The sequence below is a fragment of the Copadichromis virginalis genome, linkage group LG12, assembly GCF_057382275.1.
Source record: "Copadichromis virginalis isolate Kocher_CV1m ecotype Utaka linkage group LG12, C_Virginalis_male_GT1.1, whole genome shotgun sequence".
NCBI classification, from domain to species: Eukaryota; Metazoa; Chordata; class Actinopteri; order Cichliformes; family Cichlidae; genus Copadichromis; species Copadichromis virginalis.
The window spans coordinates 33650176-33674380 of NC_140629.1; the positions used below are offsets into that span (position 1 = coordinate 33650176).

Here is a 24205-nt window from a genome sequence, read left to right on the forward strand (position 1 = left end):
ATAGTGCTGATGACTGTGGAACTTCACAGCAGTCCAGTTCAGTGCGGCAGCTTTTACCTAGTCCTACCCCTGTGCTCCGCATAACATGCTGTGATCCTTTCCTCCCACATTTCTGGAGTCATCTGGTACAAGTTAATCACCTGAAATGGAGAGGAACAGATTTAAATACAGAGGATATAACACATATTAAAATGGCCACGTGACCCGACCTCGGATAACCAGAAGAAGGTGGATGGATGGAAAATGCTAATAATGCAATAATATAACAAATATGTCAATCGAGAGTAAACTATCACACCAGATACTTCAGTTCACTTATCTGTAAATTGGCCTTCATTTTGAGATCAACTACTCACCTGTAAAGCCTTAAATTACTGTAATTGTTGTAATCCTATTGATTTAACAACATCTATTCATAGAAACATACATTGCTACATCAAGTGTCTCCAGGACCACATTTTGCCATGATCGCACACGCACACCGCCTCACGAGGTGAAAACAATATCAGCTATGCTTTTGTGAACGGTTACAATATCAGCCTCTCTGTCACAGCCGGTAAATGGCCATCACTCACCCTCTTTGGCAGCAGTTCCTCCTCAGCCAAGAAGCCAGGCTTGTGAACAGCAGGGTCATAATCTCCGTACTGTAAAATAGAGCAAAAGTGCCCCAATTGTTAAAATCACTATCCACCTTTCATTCAATAACAGCCAAGACAATATCTCTCCTGGGAGCTGATCATAAGTTAGAACTAGAGCACCTTTAAGAAAATGGTTTCCTGGACAATGAATGTCATTCATATGCACTGCACATATCAGAGCCCAGCTATTGGGAGATAGTGTAAATGATGTTATTAGAAATATCTCTTGGACAACTGAGATCACTTATCAGCATAGATCTAGGGTGCAAATTATATTATGCATGTTTAAATAGAGATATAAATGGATTAGGCATCTCCAACTGAGGAGTTGTGGGAATTTGCTCTGGGCTACAGTAAAACAGGTAGAAGGATGTGAATTATACATGCGGCTATAGTCTGAAAAGTGGAGATTTTTTAAAGTAGGCTAATATGAACACTGACTTTCTTTTCTGCACAGCTGTACATTGCTATATGCACTATGCACTTTGTGGTTGATGTAAGATGAGTCTGGTAATGAGGATAACAATTTTTAATCCTATAGTTTATATTTTTGGGAATTACACCAAGCAACAAATAGACTTTACTGTCCCAAAATGTTGATTCTGTTCATCTGGACGTAGCGTTTTCAATGGGAAACATTTTGTCGCTCATCCAAGTGACTTCACGAATCAACTTTCTGAGATTTCCTTACCTGGATGATTGAGCACGCATCGAGACAGTTCTTTATTGTGTGACTACCAGTCACTCAGTTTTTAATATGAAAATATAACTCCATTTAAAAGTTGCCCTTCAACAGTTTTCTGAATCTGTAATCCATCATGCTAACTCACTGATGAGCTGCATCTTTTGTGGTAGACCGTTATAGAAAATTACTTTTAAGGGCATCTTAAAGTGCATAAACTGAAGAGAGAAACCATCAAAGTCACCTATGCAGTTCCTGAACCTTGGTGAACAGTACACTGAAGACGTTCTGGGAAAAAGAAAACAAAAACACCCTCGCGGCTCTGCAGAAATCAAAAATTGAATTTGTCCCGTTTCTTCTAATTTTCCACAATTGATGTATGTTTACATTTCGACTGTTATCATTGTAAATATAAGTCAGAAAGGTGTTTTTTATTTATGACATTGTCTTGGGGTTTTCCACTTGAGACTGACTGTGAAACTCCAAGCCTTTGAAACCCTGTTCAACCAAATATCCAGTGACAAGTGCACACCCGCTCTAGCTTGATTATAATTGTTTGCTGCATGGCTTTGTGTACGTTGACGCTGATGAAGGCAAAGTGTAAAAACATTTCCATCACACAATTAAAGGTTTTAAATTAATCAGTGTGTTCCAGTCCCCTGTTTTCTTCTCTGGAAGTTTTCCGTTTCTTGGGTTGAGTAGTGTCTGATCAACTGAAAGATGACTGAACAACTCTGTTTTTAAGTATTGTGTCTGTATATCTCTTCACATAGATTTCAACCATTACAACTAGTGAACCTTTTTGTTATACCTTGGTGAAAAACAGGTGCTGTACAAAACGAATTAATTTCCTTACTCTGATTCTGGAATCTTATTCTATATAAAGTTAAGGCTGCTAAAAACTGTTTACTGCTATTACTGGTATTGTATTGAAAATGTAACTGAGTCACCTTTAGTTAATAAGTAAAGCAGAAAAATACACACAACAAAGAAACTGGGAAATGAAGAACCAAAACCATGTACTTTGATGTTGCATTCAATAGAAAATACATCCATAAACAATGACATGAGCTTTGAAATGCAATTTTCAACGCAATGATCTTTTGCACTTTAAGTGTCTATCTTCTGACCATGTGTCTGTCTATAACAAAGTAAAATTAACAAATACTTTGTTTGGTTGTGATTAAAGCTTTAATATTGGTATTTTTATATTATTTTTGTGCACAATAGCGTGAAAACAGTATTTAACAGACCTAAATGTAATATGCCTGCAAATCCTGAACATCACTGCAGTGACTAACAGACTGGTGAAGCCAATGGCCATTTAATTAGATCCCTTTATTTCAGTTTCCCATCTTCCCACTTCTGCTCCCGAGGTTCAACACCTGCTTGTTTGTAATTGCTTCATAATTGATGATATATAGACTTATTAAGGTTTTGTGGCTCCACTGGGCTTCAGCTCAGTGACAGACACGGTGATATTTTGCCAGTGACAATGCTCTCAGATACGTTCTGATTACTTACCTTTCAATTATTTCAAAACAACTCCAAACTACCCGTGGTAATCGACTGTCCAAGATAGCTTTTTGTCAATATCTTTAACTGATGACCGCCAACAGCAGCTCCGCAGTCTGCAACGGCCAATTAATGGACATTATATTCAATAAACCCCAAATACAACAGAAGAAGGGAATTTATCACACTATTCCATGTAAAGAAAACCAATAAAAAATGAAAAATACAGATTTTCTCACACCAGCAAAGGAAATGTTCTATGGATTCAACAATTCTCAGACATTTCTGTGCTAAATGGCAATTTTAAGATGCTTGCACAAAGAGATGGAGAAAATCTTAAACATTGCATTTACTTTAATTACCATGTAACAGTAAGTAGGCCTCAGTATTTAGCTCAAATTACTCATTTACCTAAGTCCAGGCAGTCATTATGATCACATCTTTTTGCCACCCAGCAATTATCTTGGCAACAAAATAAGATTACATATCGACCACGCAAGTGCAATATTTCATGACATCAACACGCTTGTGTCAGACCGCTTCAAACTGCTCTCATATTAGTAAATTAGCTTGATGTTTCCTGGTATAACTGTTTACACTCACTGAGTAAAACCCTACCAAACACATGGAGCACAGTCAGGTAGAGAAGAAGAGTGTTACTCAAATTAGAGACAACTTGTTACATTACTACAAGTGCAATAAAAGCTTTACAAAATGGGTTTATCTGGCTGAAACAACAAGGGCTGAATCTCACTCTGTCTGGCAAAAGCAAGAAGCCAACAGGGAAAGGCTTTGTTCATTTAAGTCATCATATTTAAACATGCTTCAGCCTAACCCATGTGCACTACAGTTGGAATAATATAAGTAACAACAATGACAAATAAATAAAAAATACTTTCTGGTTTTATAGCTAAGCTTTTCCAGTTACTTGTTGCTACAGTGAACGACTGCAAAAGGGGATTAACCTGATGTGTTTCACCAGCTTGTTGTCTATATCATTTTTTCCACAGTTCCCTGCCTCAGTGTCACAAATGTTAATGCTAGATGACCTGACTGTGGCAGGATTACCCATTATAACACTTTGGACAGGTAGAATTTTAATACTCTCAAGGCAAAGCTGACAACTTCCAATGAATACTGAATAACCAGAATTAAACTGAAAAAAGCGACATATTTGAAATCATTGTATCTGTCCCATAAAACCCAGACTGGGATACAACTACAAAGTAAGTAGATTATGGCTCAGGATTTTCAAAAAATATATATTAGTACATGTTTTGTGAAAGCCACCTGTAAAACAGAGCTATTCCCACCTGTGTCTTTCATGCCTTTTAGCTTCTCATATCCCTCCCCACTCAGCACGACACGTATTACAAATGGCCGAGTGATTCAGTCTCATTCCCTACATACCCTCTGTGCCAAAATGACTGCCTGCACATTTTTCCAGGGTGGCTTCTTGTTGAAATTCCATGTCAACACTCCCTTCTAGCACTGCACTTGCTTAGGATATAAAAAAGGACACAGTAAAACTTCTGCAGACCTACAAAGGCTGAAAAAGTATGGACACTGCTGGCTTTACTGAAAGTTTTGGAAAGGCATCGCATCAGATACAGAACCAAAACATAGAGGGTATTTACATGAACGCAACCACATAGAAAATGAAATTTTCCAGTAATCTCCCAATAAAAGGTTCAGGTTCAGGTTACTTTATTTGTACCCGTAGGTAGGTCTGGTTTGCAGTTGTAAATCATCGATCCTCACATGCACACTCTCAATACAGACACAACAGACAACAGATAAGCGTAGTACAAAATACTAAAAACTAATAATAGTTTTGAGCATCATGTAATCCACAAAGTAACAAAGCTATAATTTATTCATCTGTGTGATGGCTGCTGAACAAAGCTGTTCTTAAACCTTGTTGTTCAACATTTTGGGACCAGAAACCTTCATCCAGAAGGAAGAAACTGAAACTGACTTTGCAAAGGGTGCAAAGTCACCATGAAAACTCAAACCAGGCAACCGCTGTTAAATATGAATACTTTTAATATCTGTGGAAAGATTTAATACATAAGCTAGGATTGTTCCCTTCACCAGATATCATTTCTTAAAGTCATTTTTGAATAATTGCCCACTGTTTCTGACAACAGCTTTGGATATGTGGTCTCACGTTATCTTTAAGTATGTTCTGATTTGATGCAGAATTCAAAGCTGAATCAATGACTGCAAGCTGCCCAATTCCTGAGGCAGTGACTCAACCCCAAACCATTTTCATCATAAAAGGCTTTTTTCCTGGCATGCCTCCCATGCAGGTCAAATTTCTGCAATCTCTTTCTGGCTGTATACACATGCACTTTCAAACCAGCCAGCAGCTGTGAGAATTACCTGCAGATATTGAGGACATTTTGGTGATCTTACAGACATTAAACAGGTACTTTTGGGCTGAATACATTGGGGCAACCAATTCAAGACAAGTCTTTTAGATGACTTTCATTCCAGACTCACAAGATTCCACAATCATAGAGTTCTTTAGATGCTGGCATGAAAACATACCACACTTCAACAACAAAAAGTTGTCACTGGCATCTAGTTTGAACCCTCTAAGTTAATTTTAATGGATCCAAAAAATGTAGAGGTGTACTTACTTTTTTGTGCAACTTATCTGTTTTCTCTTCCCTAATGAAATTCTGAAAATGACCAAAAAATCTCCAGGGCTATTTTCATCAGTTATTATCTAAAAAATAATTATCATGGTCTTGGTCCATGGTTTATCATCAGATGGTCAAAAAAATCCCCACCAAGGTCATGTCTTCAATTTAAAGACTTCTGATTTTTCCCACAATCGTAGACTTGAATCTTTCACTTAGATGTAAAATATGTGGAATATTTTTCCCTTCCAGCTCATTTTTCCATTACTCAGGCCCCTGTCGTTCCCTGATAAGATGTTTAGAAAATGGATACAATAAAGAACATATAGAACACACAAAGTCCAACGTGTACAACTGTGTACAATTGGAACCAACAGTAGATATCCCCAAAGTTCAAAGAGGAATGTTGTCTTTATCATTAAAAAAAAGTTTAATAGAGACTAATTTATGCTTATTTTCTTATGGAATTTCAAGAATATAGTTTTGTTAGCTGCAAAAAAAAAGCTAAAGGTTTATATATTTATAAGATTTAACATTTACTCTCAGTTAACAAAGCGAGCTTTCCTTTGATATCAAGTTCACCGTTTAATGACGATACTCCGTCAACAAATTATATTATGGATCAACCTCTTGAATGCATATTGCATTTCTCTATTTCTCTACTTTCTGATATTTCAGAACAAGTTTTTTGAAATGTTATATTATTTCTTTTGAAATATCATTCACTGAGTTGAAAACATCAGACACTGACATAAAAGACTGAAAACCCTGACAGGTTAATATGTGCAGCTTAAGAGATGATCAAAGTTTAACTTCTATAAAAAAGAATAATTTCCATGGAGTGTACTGAATTTTTCACAACTGTAAAATCCACACACACACACATAAGCACAGGGCAGCAGGTATAGATCTCAAATCCAGTAACTAATAATTATTTTATACATTTTCACATTTTTCTGATCTGTATGCGAGTGTAAGGTGGAAACTTCTATAAACCATTATATGTATTCTACATCTAAGTGCAAGTCATGACTGTGAAACAATCTGAAGTCTCTTACATAAGACTTCACCTTGGCCTTGATTAAATTGCAGTGGGCATTTTATTGACCATCGGCAAGACCATGATGAATGTTACTGTCAGATTAATCACTGATGAAAATAGTGCTGGTTATTTATGCCTTTGAGTATTTTATTTTTTTATATTCTTTGAATTCACTGTATGAAAATTACTCTGTGCCCATGCACAGGTTTTCACCTGTGCATGGGCACAGAGTTGCAAAAGAATCAAGAGTCTCTGTCTACACACAGAGTTGCAAAAGAATCAAGAGTCTCTGTCTACACACAAATTTCGCCACCCTCTATTTTCTGCTCTATTTGCGCATTCTTTACAACTCATGCATGGTAATGTTAGCTTTTCTAGCTTCCCACTGCGTTCACTGTGAGTTATACAGCACTTTCTACTAACCTTTAAAACTGATTACACAGAAGAATTCTCTGTGACCTGAACAGAGCTATGATCCACATTATAAAGAAATTCTCTTTTAAACATTAAAGCGGTCTTGAATAAGCCTTTACTCGCCTCCTATTTCTGTCTTCAGAGTGGCATAATCATGATTAAAGATGTGGCAGAGCACCAAAGTAGATCCCACTGTGTGATATACTCTACTTCACTGTCTGCACAGTGGTTATGGACAAAAAAAGCTCATGATGAGAGAAGGAGAAGGGAAACGTCTGCCAAAACCCTCTCAGCAGCTGCACTACTAAACAAGTACCTGCCTCTTCTACAATCCCATTTTATTCGAACTGACACTAATCAAAGTGGACTGCTGATTAAATAAAAAACAGATTGTGGACCAGTATGTTATGTTGTTGCTGATACCGGGGAGCACAGGGATTGTGCTGATTTGCTGACTTTTCTTGATCCACACAGTTTCTTTTAACCTAGCCCTGTCAAATTGGCATGGAAAGGCAAGTCTCTGAGGCCTCTTGGGCAAATCTTTGAGGTAGCAAGCAAAAGCTGCACCTCAGTTTCCCGATCATTTTCTTGCGGGTTTAAGAGAGATGGGATCCTTCAACCAAGACGACTAAGATCGCTTGACATTTATTAAGTGTGCTCTTTTGTGTGGAATGATTTCCATAGCCTACAGGTAACATATGTGATCCTTTACCAATAGATCAAAGACATATAAAAACAGAGCACATTTCATACAGGGCAATGCACTTTATAGAGATAATATGCCTACTTTCATGTAAAGTACTGAAAAAATAAACAGTGAAAAGATATTGACTAGCATACACATATCACCAGCTAACAGACATCAAAGTAATTTTAATAATCTTAAGTAAAAACCAACAAAATTAAACCCTAAACCTAACCCTTGGCAAAAGCCACTCTGGAAAGGTCAGTTTGAGCTGGCATGAATAATCCACCAGTGCAATTAGTTGCATTTTCTTCCATTTTGGGAATCTTCAATGATTCACATTGATTACATTCTCATTTCTCAGGCTTTGATTTGTTTAAATCAACATTTACGCAAGTCTAGCAATCTGAATGACTGTTCAGCCAATTCCATAACCGGCTCCTAGACAAATGGCTCTACTACAAGCTTCTTCCATATTAGTTAACAACATTTGTATTTTTATGTATATTATTAGTTAGAACTAGAGTGTACAATAATTATTGAGGATCTAAAACTTATCTGGCCTATAAATTTGCTATTTCCCGAAATATATCCATTTCAGCATTTATAACGACCGATAAATGAACTACTGAATTTGAGTAAGAGACAGAAGAAACACCTTTCAACCATGTCATGACTAAGTGTTACATAGTTTGTCCACCAGAGGTCAGTCTGCAACTTCCTTGTTGGCAAGTTGTTTGGAATGTCATAAACACAACAACTAACCACGTAATCCATCAGTCACCCTATCGATCTCATGCATCATCATAGTCTTGCCTTTGAAGAAGACCTCAATATACCCAACCTCCTTCACTTAGACAGCAGCAATCTGGATCAATTAAGGGTGATTTATGACTTCTCTGTCGGGAAACCATTTGCTGCCAACTGCAGGATTTTTCCACAACAGTATTGCATCCTTCAAGGTGTTAACCCCTATTACTACAAAGTTCCTTGTTCTTGTTACAGCTTGTACACCTTACTTAAAAGAGCAAAATGCTAAAGCCATGAAACTGAACAATGGACTATTCTTTCACACCTGTTTAGTAACGAATGTCATGCTACTGTTTAATGAAAATGGATTGTGCCATTTTATTTAGCTGAGATTTCCTGCTGCCTCCACACCTGCTGGGTGGCTGCAACACCCAGCTGGTGCTTTAGGAGTGTAGCTAATTCTATGTTTTAGAACACTTATTTTAAAAAAAATAAGCTTGTAGCTAGGTTCTTGGTTTGTATACTTCAGCTGAGGTTGTGTAGTACCTCATGAAAAAGGCAGCGCTCTAATATCCTACCACTATCCTAAAGACAGTGATCTCTCAAGGAGACTTTTTTACCAAGTTCCTTCCTGTTCATAAAATTCCACCTCTTAGTTTTGTAAAAACAGCCAAAAAACACTGGAACTATCAAGGGAAAATGAAATATGCTCTTCTGGTCCTTATCAAGAACTGAACAGCAGCAATCTGGATCCACATTGGATGATTTATGGCTTCTCTAGGCGAAGCCAAATATGAGAAGATTATAGAAGTCAAACCCACAGTTCATAAGAGTAAACAGTACATGCAGTACTAAATTCAGGTACTGAACAGAGAAAATGCCATTTCTTCTGAAATCCCATAAAATAAATCCATGCTGTTTACAAGTTCATTTTAGAAAGTTTTTAGTAAGCTGCATCCACAAAGTCCCAAAATGAGTACCTACCTCAGCGTGGACAGCATAGGAGGCCAACAGCACAGACGCCTCAGGGGGACAATGAATCTCTTCGTCAAGGATCTTCTTTTTCACCTGAGGAGTACCGAAATATAACCAGCTTTACTTTTTTCCTCTGAAAGCCATAGAAAGCTCTTGAGATCTTGGTACATACAAAAGAGGGCCTGACCCTGGCTATGTCAGGCTTTTTAATCAGACAGTTTCCATTTTTAACTTCACAAAAAAGTTTCCATTCATTGGTACTAAACCTGGAACCACAGACTCTAACTTTATAAATATGAAGCTGTCATAAATGAAGGTGTGAGCTTGTAAGACATTTTCTGTTTAGAGTAGATTTTTCCATTTGATAAGGTCTCAGAGACCCGACAGCTCAAAGCCTCAGAGAACAGTCTCTATTCATCTCTTCCTGAGAACCATCTTTCTTACCTAATTTTGTGAAGAGAGGCATGGACCTTGCTTAAATAACACTTGAAATGTGTAGAACGAATGAGTATAAATATACCCTGACAGAAATAGCTTTCACAATTGGGTAGCAGTACATCATGTCAACACATGCGACCATCTTTGCTCTCCTTGATCTTCTGAGTCTCTTCCTGCATGATTCAACCTGATTTCACGAGATTCCCACAATCATACTTAGCAATTTCTTGTGACTCATCTGTTTTATTTGAATTATGACAAAATGTCAATTTTATGTGTCTTTGAGCATATTACCATTATAAAGGCAGTGCTTCAAAGCAGATTATGTGTTTGCTTGATCAAAGATGGTTAAAAACAACAGTGCCAAGGGATGTGTTTATTTCCTTACATAAATGCAGTCTTCAAACCAGGTAACTTAACTTTCAACTATCACTGCTACAGTGTTTGGTATTTGATCACTTTCGAGAGAGGTCTGGAAACAGGATGAAGTGTGCCAAATAAATACAGTATTGTAAGACTTAAACATCATAGTCACATAGGGACCTATTAGACAGAGCCAGGAACTATGTACATAAAACAACACCATTTCATATGATCATTAAGATGCCCTAGGAATACCAGCTTAGATACCAGAAGAGCCTAATGACAAGTCCTAAAAAAGCACCAAATGATAACTAAAGGAGAACCACCCGTTTTTATAATATGTGTTATTTCTGCATCTCCAGGATTAACTGTTCTGTCTATGAATTCACTCTTTTCAGTGTCAAGAGTGGTAAACAGTTTGTAGCTTACAGAAAGACCGGTGCATGTTTAGTGTTGACTTAACTGTCAAGGATCACAATATTAATATGACTTTTTTTAATGGGCATGAATCCCCTATAACAAGGTCCCTCCTGATAAGAGTTCTGCTTCTCATTAGGTGTCACTACCTGAATAGCATCACCTATCAAACTAACTGAGTTTCATGCTTGCATAACTGCATACTGAGCACAAAATCTAATGGTAAGGCTAGATGGTGCAAACATACTTCAGCTGTACTTATATAAGACAATTTTATGCTTTTAACCTCATTAATTTGCAAAGCCAGTCATGCTGTCTTCTCTTGTTTTTGAACTAACAAAGGTGTGGAGCCAGAGGTGACAGCCCCTAATCATGGCATGCACTCAGAGGTTGACGCTGGAATCTGGTTTACAAATGAGACAAAGTTGTTGCTAAGATTACAGGCTGAGGTGACAAAGATGTGCATGTGTCTGTTTGTGCGAGTGGTCTAAAGTATGTGATAAGTGTCTATGTGTGTTGTGTGTGTGTTTCTATACGGGTGGGTGACCATTTCTGATAAGGACTAATCCACCTGACATGCCTGTGACACTAAACAGAGAGCACCTCTTGACATTATAGGAATTAATGAGAGCAAAGTAATAGGAAGACAAGCAACGCAATTCACTACACATTTGTATTTATTTCCCCTTGTAGCTCTGCACTTCTTGTGCACTGCTCTTATTTCTTTGCTCTTGTCTTTTTTTAAGCAAGGTCTTCCCTTTGGAATAAATAAATTACTCCAACTACCTTTATACGGATTAAGGACACAGAGAGACACTTTATATGCCTTAAGTAGATAAGTGCTCTACCCAAACACTGGAATGCACTGCAGTTGAAAGTCACGTTAAACTAGCACATTTGGCTAGATATGATGGGAGTGTTAGGGGAGATAAACATTCCATAGAGGATATGTTATTAATTGGGGCAATAACTGAGCCTTTAAAATCTAACTATTAATTGATAAACGTGGCCGGTGGCACTGGACGACAAGCGCACAGTTACAAATCCTATCTTGTGCGAGGGGAATGGTGTGTCAGGCTCTGCGGGAAATCCTAGAAGAGTATTAAAAGGATAGAAAGGATAGTGGTAATATGTTGTGCATTGATTCCAAGTGGCCGCACACAATCAGACCTAGAGAACAGAAAAAGTATATTACAGAGCCTTCTGCTCAAGAACCTAGGGGGAAAAATATAGATTCAGAGGCCCTGTTGCCACTGGATTAGAAGAGTAAGAAAGTCACAGAAAAAGCACATTAGCCAAATGCATGTTGTGCAAATGTGCAATGGATAATCTCCGTGTTGCAAAGTATTTTCAAAGCTTTAGGTGCAGGTTTGTTGGGGGGGGTTGTTTGTTTGTTTTTTTTCAGAAAGTTCCTCCTCTGATGTTGTGTTGTTTTAAAGGCTCAAACATGCCCACACCTGCACTGGAAAATGTAGAGAGAGAAAAAACGCTCTTCCCTATTACCCAAGTAATAATCCAAAATCCACGGTTCTTCCAAGACAAGCATGTTGTGTAGCTAATATCCTGCAGTAATTTTGACTTATAGAGCTGCTGAGATAACATAATGTCAGAGACAAGCAAAAGCTCCATAGCAAACCCAGAGGCCGAAGAAAAATCTCGTAAAATCAAATATTTCAGTGTGCACTACATATGTCCTGACTTACATTGACAATGAGAGAATAAATGTCTAAATGTACAAAATGATGCACATAAACAGCGTATAGTTACTTGTAGAAAGAAGAGATGTTGTGTGATATCTTGCACTAGCTCCTCCTCTGCATTTTCAGGGTAAAACTTGGCCAGGAAGTGAAAGGTGATGGGTTCTTCTTTTGGCACCTCCTGATCTAGAACCTGCAACAACAAATAAACAACTTTTTTTTTTTTTTATTGTCATGACTCCTATATCTATATTAACAGCATTTACATAGCACATAGTTTTTTTTAAACAATTTAAGTGCAGCAGTCACCTTTTTGTCCATTTTAAGCCATGCAACTGTGTCCTTGATGTTATACCGGAGACCAAAGAACCATGTCTCTCTCAGTCCAAGAGTTCGGCACACCAAGTCAAAAAGATCTTTTCCTTTCCACTTGACCTGTAACACAGAAAAAAATAGGAGGGAATTTTGCATTCATAATATCCTGCATCTTTGTTATCTAGTCATACTGGCATTTCTATTACAACACTGGGTTCCAAGCAGAGAATCATACATGTTCTCCTCATCCTGCTGAGAGCTAAGAGGTAGGCATATCAGGGACACATATCCAATTTAGATTGGCTTTCATCTCTAGCCTCTGAGTTAACTTGGGTTGCAAGCTACTGTCAAGTGCTTCCAAGGCTGGCATGAAAAAATGCCCTAAGAACCGCAAAAGAATAGGATAAAAAACTCTCCATGCACAAGGAATGGCAACCTTGACCATGCAATACTTCTATGCAAGGCTGAAAGAACACTGTCTATATGACCAATACTTATTATGTGGTTCTTCTTCAACCCATAATTGATACAATCGTCATCCTAGCACAGAAAATAGAAACCTGTAACTCGGATGACGCTGTTATGTGTAATTACTATCTCTAAAGTTTAGTGGGGTTCCTCCCTTGTAAAAATTAAAAAAGGCATGGTGTCTGCAAGTCATTTTGAAGCCTTTCAATTCTCACATATCCCCAAGTCATTTGATAAACCCAAAACACCACACAAAGGCCAAAATTACATTTTAAAAAGCAGCATAAATCTCTGTTAGCAGATAAACTTCAGCAAACCTTATAATGCACTGACTTTTGCCACCAACTATTTCCCTGATCACATTGGTGCAGAAGACACAGATAAATATATAACAGATAATCATCTGTTATATGTTATATGTTTATATATAATATTATACATAAACTGTAGTTGATATCACCATAATATCAGCTACAGCTGTTCAGTTCATGGGTCACAGTTGACTGCTGCCATCTAGTGTCGAAAAGTGCTAATTGTTTATCTTAAAAAGGAATGGACACCTGTACCCATTCAGTTACTCTATCCATTAGATTCTTATCAAGCAGTTGTAAATACATTACAATGCATAGCAATTAGTAACTAGTCGTTATTAGCAGTACCTGGCGTTGTGGCCACGGTCACTACAAATGTCGAAAAGTCTCGGCTCAAGCGGAATGGATTTAAGATTAGTCTCACCTCGCAGCTGAACTCCAGGTCCGACTCCATTGTGGAGATCCTGACGTTGAAGGTCTTCGCTTGTTTTCTCATCAGCGAGTTAAATCCCATTTTTGCTGCAAAGGCACTTGCCATGGCGAACAGTTCAAAAAAACTAACAATTCAATTGTTCAAAGTCGCTTCTACACTTACCTACAAACTGAGTGCACGGTCAAGCCATTTTGATTAACTTTTTTAACTCTCTGATGGAAACAGAAGACGAGTCATCCGGCATAGTTGAAAGATGAACACAGCTGTGCATGTGACTTTCCAGACTTAGTATTTATCGTTCATCTATCGCTGGATGCTCAAACGAGAGTTACATGAGTTTTTAAGACTCTGACTGGCATGTTATTGCTCTATTGTTGTCCCGCAATTACGTATTTATGTTATTTTTCCCTTTAACTGCCAAAAAGAAAATTATCAATATATTCATCCCAAGCAGATAAATACAGCGTAGGCTTGTTAGGCTTGCTATTAGTTAGCTAACTAAGATTACATATAATATGAACCCTTAAGTGGCGACAACTTTAAATAAATCCGTAAGAAATACGATAATGTTCACATTTATGCGTCTCACCCAAATCATTCCGTCTGGAGACGTCAAAACACTTAACTTGTTACACATGAACTACGCTAAAAAGGAAGCGAAACACCAGCTAACCGCTGCTAACCACTTTTTAGCCATCTCATCCAATGATGCATTCGGGTACCGCCCAAAATGTTGTAATGACAAAGTAGTACATAATAATGGCATTGACATAAAATGCCATTTTATTTTATGGCAGGGCAGAATGCTATTTATGGCTAGGCCATTATAAATGAATACTTGCATGCACTTCGCTTTCTTACTCTAAGACAAGCTCAAGGGGTTCACTTTGTGGTGACTAAATCCACAACTATTCTGGTGATCAATAAAAATGTTGTTGTATTTTTCAGACAAAAATGGCAGACCTAATTGTGTTGTGTCTCAGTTATGAGAAGCAACTGCTTTAGTCTGTGAAATGGGAACATAATCTGAATATATTTGATTTTAAAGTGCTGGGCAGTAAAATTAATTAAGTAATTAACATTTAAATTAAAGGAAAACAATATCAGCTCATCTTGGGCATTTGAGCAGTGGATTCTTGAAGAACAAATACATCTGTTCTAAATACAGGATCTCGTTCCTGGAAATCAACACCAGTAACCCACCAGTACCACGTGCAATAACTATCTACCATAACACTCACAGAATATTATTATTAGTAGTAGTAGTTGTAGTAGTAGTGGAAGAGAGCGTGGAGATGTGAGAAGATGGTACTACAAGATGATAGTAAGACCTGTTATGATGGATGGTTTGGAGACAGTGGACCTACAAATAGCCAGGAGGCAGAGTTAGAGGAGGCAGAGTTGACAATGGGAAGATTTGCAATGGGAATGATCATGGGCTGCCTTAGAAATGACTACACCAAATGGTGTAGTCAATACACTAAGGGTGAGTTTCGAGAGTTTAGAGATGCTTGGTTGGCGGTGGCTTGGACTTTTGCAGAGGAGGGACAATGGATGTTATTATTATAATTATTAATATCTTAAATAATTTCTCAAAGGGTAAAATGCTGTAGAATATATAAGTGAGACCTGTTAATTACATCTGACACTACTTGCCTATTAAACAAGACTTGTACTTTTTTTTTTAAAGTTTCCTTTTATGTTTTTAACTTGCCTGTAGTTTGTTTTGCAAAAAATAAAAATAAAACATAAATAAATAAATAAAATATATGCAGAATTTCCGATGGTCATGAAGGCAGCACCGCTTTTTATTTCCTCTTGAGTGAACGTGGCTCCACCCTCGGCCCGGCCCCCTGCGCCATAAAGGGGCGGCGAAAAGGCAATGAGGTAATCGGGGTAAACAGTAAAGATGGCGACGCCTGTGGATGGAGAGGGACAGCCAAGTCTAAATGGGACTATTCCCGACCCCCAAACAAAAAAACTGACAGACCTGCCGACCGAGTTGCTCGAACACATCCTGTGCTTCCCTGTCCTCAAACATGTCGACATTTGTAACGTCTCCTGTTGCTGCAAGCGGCTACACGACGTTTGTCATGGAAGGGGGAAGGTCTGGGGACACCAGTATAAACTCAGGTGCTGTTTTTTTGTGGTACTCTATGCTGGCTTCTGGTGACTTTTTGTGCTGTCTATAGAAATGAATCTGACTCTTTTGTTATTTATGCGTAGTTTAGAGCTATTAATCTCCAAATGTCTGCTCTGAGGTGGGTTCGTTTACTGCGAACTCACAGGCAGCTGTCAGCCGTTGACATTGTGCTGATGCACCAAATTCATCATCACGCCATGCCGGTGGCTTACCTCCTGCAACAACAATGAGGCTTATAATTGTTTACAGCTTTTGCAAGTAGCGATTTATTCTCCATTACACCAAATGAATTCATTCACAATGAATTTGTATGACCTTGAATGTTAGCCTCTGATCTGCAGAAGAGTGAAGCTCTTGGCAAAAGCTAGTTACTGTAAGCCCTCCTCCTGAGTGCCTTGGCTGACAGCTTTGCTCTTTTTTTTAAGCAGAGCAAAAGACACCTCTTCAGCAAAATGATAAACAGTTCTAGAGACTAACATCTAATGCTTGAGGCACCAGGCAGTTAAATAATTCAGAATTTTTATCTGTTTTCCTGTAATAAAATAATTACACTGCCTTTATTAACAGATGGCCAAGACTGCAGAGGTTTTATCGTCAGAATGAGTCTTGTGACTGGCTCAGAGAATACAAAACACGCCATAGAGTTGGGATACAAATACGAAGGACTGTGGAATCGATCTCAAAGAGATTCTTCACAGAAGTTGTGAGTAATCATTTTTATCAGTGTTGGGGTTTTTTTTCATTATCTGTTTTAGTGTTATGTGTGACTTCAATACCTTGTGATAGACTGGCAACACATGGATCAGTAGCAGTTATACATATTTCACTTAAGATGCAACATTTGATCTTACCAACTTAAATGCATGTTTGTGAGAGATTACGTGGGATGCGTCTGAATTTTTTTTATATTTCTTAACACATGCAAACTGTACAGGTTACAAGTCTAGTATTTAGCATGGAAAACACAGATATAATGGTCTTTGTTTGGTTTTTCATGCGCACATATTTATGCAAGAAAACCTGAGCTTTCAGTGTTCCAAACTAATCTTGAGGTCTGTAACGCAGCCTTGCGTTGGTCAGGTGCTGGGAGACAGCTTTGCAGAAATTGAGTCACTTGGAATGCCTGAGCACTTCTGTGAAGATGAGCTGCTCTTCATACTCAACTCTGACAAGAGGTGAGAGCAGCATTGTGTTTATACTATAATCTCAGTACTTGAAATTCTTGCTCTGTAGCTGCACACCCACTGACCTCTGTATTAGGTACACATGTTCAGTTGCTCATTAACACAAGTGTCTAACAAGCCAATTACAGAAAATCAATGTATTTAGGCTTGTAATGATGACCTAATGCAGTTCATCAACATCACAATGGGGAAGAACAGTAATTTAAGGGATTTTGAATGCAGCATGGTTGTTAGTGCCATACAGGCTGGTGTTAGTTAGCAGTTTCAGAAAATGCTGAACACCCAACATCTCAACACGAAACTGGGATCCATCCTGTCTTGTATCAGCAGGTAAGGCTGGTGGTTGTAGTGTATTAGTGTGGCTGATATTTTCTTGCACACTTTTATCCCTTTGAACATGACTGTGAGTTCACAGCACTCAAACGGCTTTCACAGTCACCAGATTTCAGTCTGATAGAGCACCTTTGGGATGTAGTGGACATTCAGCCAAATTGGGTGTTGATCATGTTAATCCTCTCTAAGACCTCTGTGATTATGATAGCTTTTGTTTTGTTGCATGTGCTCTCCTTTGATCTACCATCTCTCCATTCTCGACTCAAAATTAGGAAAAGCCTGACCCTGAAGTACTATGCAAAGAAAATCCTTTACTTCCTGAGACAGCAAAACATCCTGAAGAGTCTGAAGAATTTCCTGGAGCAGCCCACAGAGCAGCAGTCAGCTCTAGAAGGTGAGGCATCTGTCCCGATAATACAAAGTTATTATACATTTATGTAGACTTATAAATCTCTATTATTACTGTGTTAATAATTTATAGCTACTAATTTTGCTACTAATTATAACATTATACTGTGCTTAACAAATTATTAGTCATAAAAACAACAACAACTACAAAAAAAACACAAATATTTTAGAAATCTGTCAAAAACCTTTTTTAAAACTAAAAATTTCTACTCAAATTTCAGCCGGCAAACTTCTGAGTTCTGAGAAGTCAGACATTGATCCATGACAACATTCAACCATTAAAATGTATTTTTCTGTTCAGGAATGCAAGTAAATGCCTATCATTTGGCATCTTGAGAAAAAATAATGTGAGTTACTATTTTTCTCCCACCTTTTTTTCAAAACAAATAACAGTCACTTCAATCATTTTATTTTGGCATAAAAAGATACAATTTCGATTGACGAGCTTGTGCAAACTGGTGAATTACCCATTACAGAAACCAAAAAAAAACGAGTTTAGGCTACTGTGGTGGTGGTCTAATAAATTTGTTATGCACAATATATTGAAATAACAGTGCATTTAAACTTTCCGCCTTTTCCTTATGTAATTCCTGTGGTTCCTTTTTTTTCCTCCTTAGGTGCTGTACTAGTTGATCAGTATTGTAACCCACTGGCTGATGTTACACTTGACAGCATATCAGCCCAGCTGGATGAAATCACAGAGAAAGTCAAGAAGATGCTGAGGATCAAGAACCCATCTCACCCCAGCCTGCGTATTGCCCAAGGTCAGCTTTTAAGTCTCACAGAACTTGAAAAGAACATTTGCTTTCTTTTCTTTTCCGTTCTTTTCTTGTCTTTTTTCCCCTTTATTATGTTTCTCCAAAGATTTATCATCAGTTGATGCCTAAAGCCTGAAGGCTTGGGCTTTCCATTTCTAGTGCATTCTAAAAAAAGTCAATATGAGCAAATATGTTTGGCAAAGGTGGCACAGCTGCACAAAATCCATAACCTTCACTTTAATGCAAAGTTTGGTTGATGTTTTATTTCTTGTGTGTATTGCAGGTAACTGTTCTGTTGTAGAGGACTTTGAGCTCCAGAGACAGGTCATTTGTGCCCTTAACTCTGTCCTGTATGAGCAGCTTCAATACAAAGGCAATGAGTGTGACTACTACAACCCCCTCAACTCTTATATCCACCAGGTAGGCTTTCCAGAAATCCTTTATCTTCAAGGTGTCAAGCTTTTGAATAATTTTCAAATTATTCTTCTTTGTGGAATATTTTCACTTATCTTCTTGGTAATTGTGCAGGTGCTACTACGTCGTACAGGCATTCCCATAAGCCTCTCCGTTCTCTACATGACATTGGCCCAGAGGCTCGGTGTTCAGCTGGAACCCGTCAACTTTCCCAATCACTTCCTGCTGCGCTGGTGCCAGAAACCGACAGGGTACAGCTTTCATTTAAAAAAAAAAAAATTCAGATCCAGTTACTGACTGAAATTTAAGCTGTCATGCATGAAGTTTATGGAAGGGAAAGCATGGAGGAGAGGAATAAATAATCAAGATCAAAGCATCCATTTTCAGGGTTTATGCACACATAAATCAGTAAATCAACACCCATCAGCATTCATCAGCATCAGCTTTAGGAAGTGGGAGTTTACAGTTTGTGATGTTCATTTATTTTTTTATCTTTCATTTGATTTAAGCTACCACAGACAGTCATTTGCCATTGATTTCCCTTGCTGAGGTTACCTGTAATAGACACAAATGATAAACGGCGATGGCTGCATAGCAGAGGTATGAAATCCAGCTACAGTAGTTAGAACAACCATTCCTAATGGGAGTTTGGAGTATGTTAAATGTATGCCAGTGTGTTTTAACAGACACATAGGAACATGTGTAAACACATTTCTGCACCTTACTCAGAGATAAGGACAAACAATTTTTTTAACTTCCTTTAACATTCTTAAAACTCCTAAGCTAATTATCATTTATGTTTTATAAAATTATACAAAGCTAAAGCTGGTGGCAAAGTGTGTGTTTAATGTGAAATGTGTATTTCTATGACATTAATGGAATTTCTTTTTCCTGCAGGACTGAGGATATCTATGACTTTGTCTACATTGATGCCTTTGGAAAAGGCAAGCAGCTGACAGCAAAGGAGTGCGAGTACCTCATCGGCCACCAGGTTACAGCAGATTACTACAGTGCCATAAGCACCACAGAGGTGCTGCTTAGGATGGTGGGAAACCTGCTTAACATCGGCAAGAGAGGGTAAGGGAAATTGAACACCTGACTCTACAATCGCTACAATCGCTTAGAGATAAATGGAGGGCGGATCAGTGGATGATAAAACAAAGAGGCTAATCAAGAATGTTGCTCTAAATTCCTGCTTATCTTTTTGTTTTATGATCTGACAAAATAATTATGGCATTAAACGGTCTCAAAGCAAAATAAATGATTAAAATGGATTTGATGTCTGTCAGATGAATAAATTAATAGCATCTTCTCTTTACTATTTTATTTCTATTTTTTTTTTCTTTTTTTTCCCCCCTTGTCAGTGAGGGCAATGAAAAATCCTACCAGCTACTCCGAGACTCTCTGGACCTCTACCTCACAATCAACCCAGATAATGTGCAGTATTTGCTGCTGCAGGCACGCCTCTACTTCCACCTGGGAATCTGGCCAGAAAAGGTCAGAATAGCCAACTATGTGTTAAAAATAAGTCTTGATTTTTAGACTACTGAAAGTAGTTTTTGTAGTGTTACTATACTGGAATTGTTTTCCTCATTCTCTACCTAAATTAAGTGTTAAATATTATAAAAAAAACAATTAACATTGTACTGCTCTTGCACAATAGTTTAATATGTAACATAATGTGCAGCTGCATAGGACAGCTATTCTCAGAGGTCATATATCTGACATAAACACATTGTGGATTGACTTTTATCCTTTTCCCAGGTGCTTGACATCCTGCAGCATATTCAGGCACTGGATCCCTCCCAGCACGGAGCGGTGGGTTACTTGGTGCAACATACGCTGGAGCACATCCAGCACAAGAAACACCCTGTGACACCCGAGGTGAAGAGGCGTAGTGCTCCAGAACACCTGGAAGTCCAGTATTCAGTCGGCCTTATTATGAAACACAAGCGGTAGGTCACACCGTAATGTCATTCGCCATGCATCATACATGACAAAACCTAAAATCCTTTCTGATCTTTCTCTCTGATCATACCCTGTATATTTGATCACCTGAGCATTTTGGCTCTTTTCCACCTATTTTATCAGCTCTGGGTATAACTGTGTGATCTATGGATGGGACCCTAAATGTACAATGAGTCCAGAGTGGATCTCCACCATGAGGGTCCATCAGCTGTCCAATGGGGCTAATCAGCCTTTCTACAATGTACTCGTGCAGGATGGGACTTGCCGCTATGCAGCACAAGGTATGAATCATATACAATAGTGTGGTGATGGTAACTATTAACATCCCCTGTGTACAGGTTGTGTGATTGAAAACAAAAATGTGTAAATAATGTATATACTTGGTAAATTCCTTCACCTTCAAGGTGGCATATAGCTGTTTGTTTGGTTTTGTTGGCAGTTGTAATACACATTAATGGACAGAGTCTGATCAGTGCTCTACGTATGGCTTATTTACTGAGTAAAAAACACACAACAGTGGCAGTACAGATTGAAAGTTTGTAGTTTTACTAACTTGGGGTATGTGGGTCTGCTCTGACTTTGAGTGGGAATTCCAGGTTAAAGGGGCATTCCACAAAAACAATCAGACTGGGAACGCTGAATTTCCAACTTTAGACTTGTTTAAGAATGCAGCATTAGCCAGTCTCTCTGTACTGCTCTGGTGCTTATTCCACTTTCCAGAAATGAACAGGACTTTAAGCTGTGATGTGAAAATAAATTTAATTTGAAATTATCTTGATGAACTTAATTTTTCATTACACAATTTTGACATATTATTTTGTAATTGTCCTCTGTGCAGCGCCACAGTGGATTTTAAAATCAATCAATCAGATGTGATTCGTGTCACCCTTTCAGCTTCAATTTATAAGGTTTAACAAGTATTGCATTATTTTAAATACCCATTTTTTTGTACATAGATGCCCATTTTCAGAGGCTCAAAAGTAATTACTCCATTTACTAACATTCAGTTTCATGGCCAGACAAGGTCAGTTCCCCCAATATTGCATAAGAAATTCAGCAGATAAAGGATTTGGGGCTAATTTTAAGTGTTAAACTTGCATTTGTTAGCTGTTCACTGGCACTCTGAAGAGGCCGATAAGGATGTAGAGGCTATCGTTGGGCTAAAAGGACAGATTACACCGTGCCAGAGAACCTCTAGAGCAGGCTGCAAAGTTCTGGGAAAAAATGGATACAATGTTGATGACGTTCTTTGGACAGATGAAACCAAGATGAATTTATACCAGAATGATGGGAAGGGAAAAGCATGGAGAGGGGAAAAGAACAGCTCATGATCCAAAGCATACCACATCAGTTGTCAAACATGTATGGCTGCCAGTAAAAATGTGTCACTAGTATTTATTGAATACTGACAGCTGTGGTTTACAGAGGTAAAATTACAAAAACATAAGTCCTTGTTCAAATACTTATGGACATGTCACATATACTCAGTCCCACCTGAAGTATGTTTTTCCTTTGTTCTCCAGAGAACCTGGAGCCTCACTCAGCCCCCCTGGAGATTGGCCACCCAGAGGTGGGTCGCTACTTCTCCGAGTTTGCTGACACCTACTATGTTGCCAATGAAGAACTGCAGACACGATACCCAGAGGACATGGATGAAACCTTGTGTACAGTCCGGGAGTTCTATCACAGACTGACACCCAGTGCTGGGAACCAAGAAGAAGCTCCTACCACAGACCAAAACAACCAACAAGCCATGTCTATGTAGCAAGCAGCGCTGTCTAGCACTCTGCCAACCCAGGCTAACCGCTTACAGGTCACAATTAACTTAGCTGGTGCTTTGTTGTCAAAACCAGAGGGGTATACTATGAAGGAAATTCAAGAAAGCCAGGCTTTTGTTGCCTTAGCTGGCGTAACAGACCCTAAAAACCCAGTTGGAGATGATCGGTACCATGACGGTAGTTGTCAGCGTTCTCTATTAAGCTTTCTGCTTCAAACTCTGTGTGTGCTCACATAAAAGAGGGGAGTTTCACATGACATGCAACTCTTCTTGCATATAAAATGACCCATATGAGTGCTACCCTTTCCATTCAGAGCCATTATATGATGATGATTATAAAAGGTGATTAAAATCTATAAGGAAATTTGAAAAATATAACAGTAAAATGCAATACTGTTTACTCACCAGATCAAAGTGAAATCAATTTGACTGAATAGGTATAAAAAAAGTATAAAAGTATAAAAGAAATTATACATTTTCAGTATCACCAAATTAATACATTCACCTTCCTGTGACAATGCAAAGAATCTTTATTCAGTTACTTTAGCAATGTGTGAAAACCTGGCGCTTCCAGATGATTTTCAAACTAAAAACCAGAACATAACCAGCTCCTGACCAGGTTACGAGAACACTACAAGTTACCATGGTGATTTAGCCAGTTAAGACGACCACTTTCATGACACAGAATACTTTATGTGGAAGTAGCTTGCTAAGCCATTGAAATTACTTCGTAGTAGACCCCTCTAGCCGTGTGGAACAGAGAGTTTTTGCTTTGATACATCTGTCCTAATACCCGTGTATTTGTTGTAAAATCAAGGTTCAAATTGTCAGACAATGATGTATGATACTCATTTAGCAGGGATGTATTTTTCACAACCCAAATACCTTCAGAGAGCCAAGTTGGAAAATTAATCAAAACCAGAATAATTTAACTTTAGAAACCACTAGATTTAAAGTAAACAATTAAGCGGACAAGTAAATATCAGAATGAGTGTCCACGTGATGCAAATCCCCATTGTCTAAAACCAAGGAATGCTCTTTTACCCACAACTCCACGCATCCAGCACCAGTCTTAAAACCATTTACCCTAAATCCCCAGTACATTGACACCCAGACGACTAACTTTGTAAATTGACTTTTGCTTTTATTTCTCCGTATTTTAATGGTGACACTCACTTATGAAGGTCTAACTTTCACATTTCTAGTATTTTTTTTCCTGTATATTTACAAGTGAAATAAGTAGGATGCCATGGCTCATCAGTCTTTAATGAAAAAAACAAGTGGAACCAATAAGGACACCAACTACTTGAAGCCGAAATGACTGAGTTTTGAGGAGACAAAAAGAATAAAGCGTTCCAGGTTGTAATACTTACTTTCTGACTCATTTCTCTCGCTTAGTGTATTCATTGTTTTCTAGTTCACGACACAT

At 38.2% G+C, this 24205-nt stretch overlaps 2 protein-coding genes across 5 annotated transcripts in view; one reads left to right on the forward strand and one right to left on the reverse strand.

Annotated features, from left to right (window-relative positions):
• nf2a (NF2, moesin-ezrin-radixin like (MERLIN) tumor suppressor a) overlaps window positions 1-14509 on the reverse strand; it is a 29302-nt gene extending 14793 nt beyond the window's left edge. For 2 of the 3 annotated variants that reach the window (XM_085476177.1, XM_085476175.1), the window contains exons 1-6: window positions 13783-14509; window positions 12574-12699; window positions 12335-12457; window positions 9359-9442; window positions 576-644; window positions 58-140 (exon numbers count right to left, since the gene is read on the reverse strand). In XM_085476177.1, coding sequence (XP_085332303.1) covers window positions 58-140; window positions 576-644; window positions 9359-9442; window positions 12335-12457; window positions 12574-12699; window positions 13783-13896 — 599 coding nt within the window. In that variant the 5' untranslated portion in view covers window positions 13897-14509. The remainder of the gene's footprint in view (window positions 1-57; window positions 141-575; window positions 645-9358; window positions 9443-12334; window positions 12458-12573; window positions 12700-13782) is intronic. The other variant, XM_085476176.1, reaches the window with a different exon arrangement.
• A 1102-nt stretch (window positions 14510-15611) lies between these two features.
• fbxo21 (F-box protein 21) lies at window positions 15612-24148 on the forward strand. 2 transcript variants are annotated; one of them, XM_085476178.1, is made up of 12 exons: window positions 15612-15924; window positions 16502-16637; window positions 17000-17109; window positions 17724-17845; window positions 18477-18623; window positions 18901-19037; window positions 19146-19282; window positions 19929-20108; window positions 20396-20528; window positions 20796-20986; window positions 21123-21280; window positions 22523-24148. In XM_085476178.1, the coding sequence occupies exons 1-12, from the start codon at window positions 15701-15703 to the stop codon at window positions 22762-22764; spliced, it is 1917 nt and encodes a 638-aa protein (XP_085332304.1). In that variant the 5' UTR covers window positions 15612-15700; the 3' UTR covers window positions 22765-24148. The 2 variants fall into 2 exon arrangements, with proteins under 2 accessions (XP_085332304.1, XP_085332306.1); XM_085476180.1 differs by having other exon boundaries at window positions 17015-17109.
• Window positions 24149-24205: the final 57 nt, after the last annotated feature.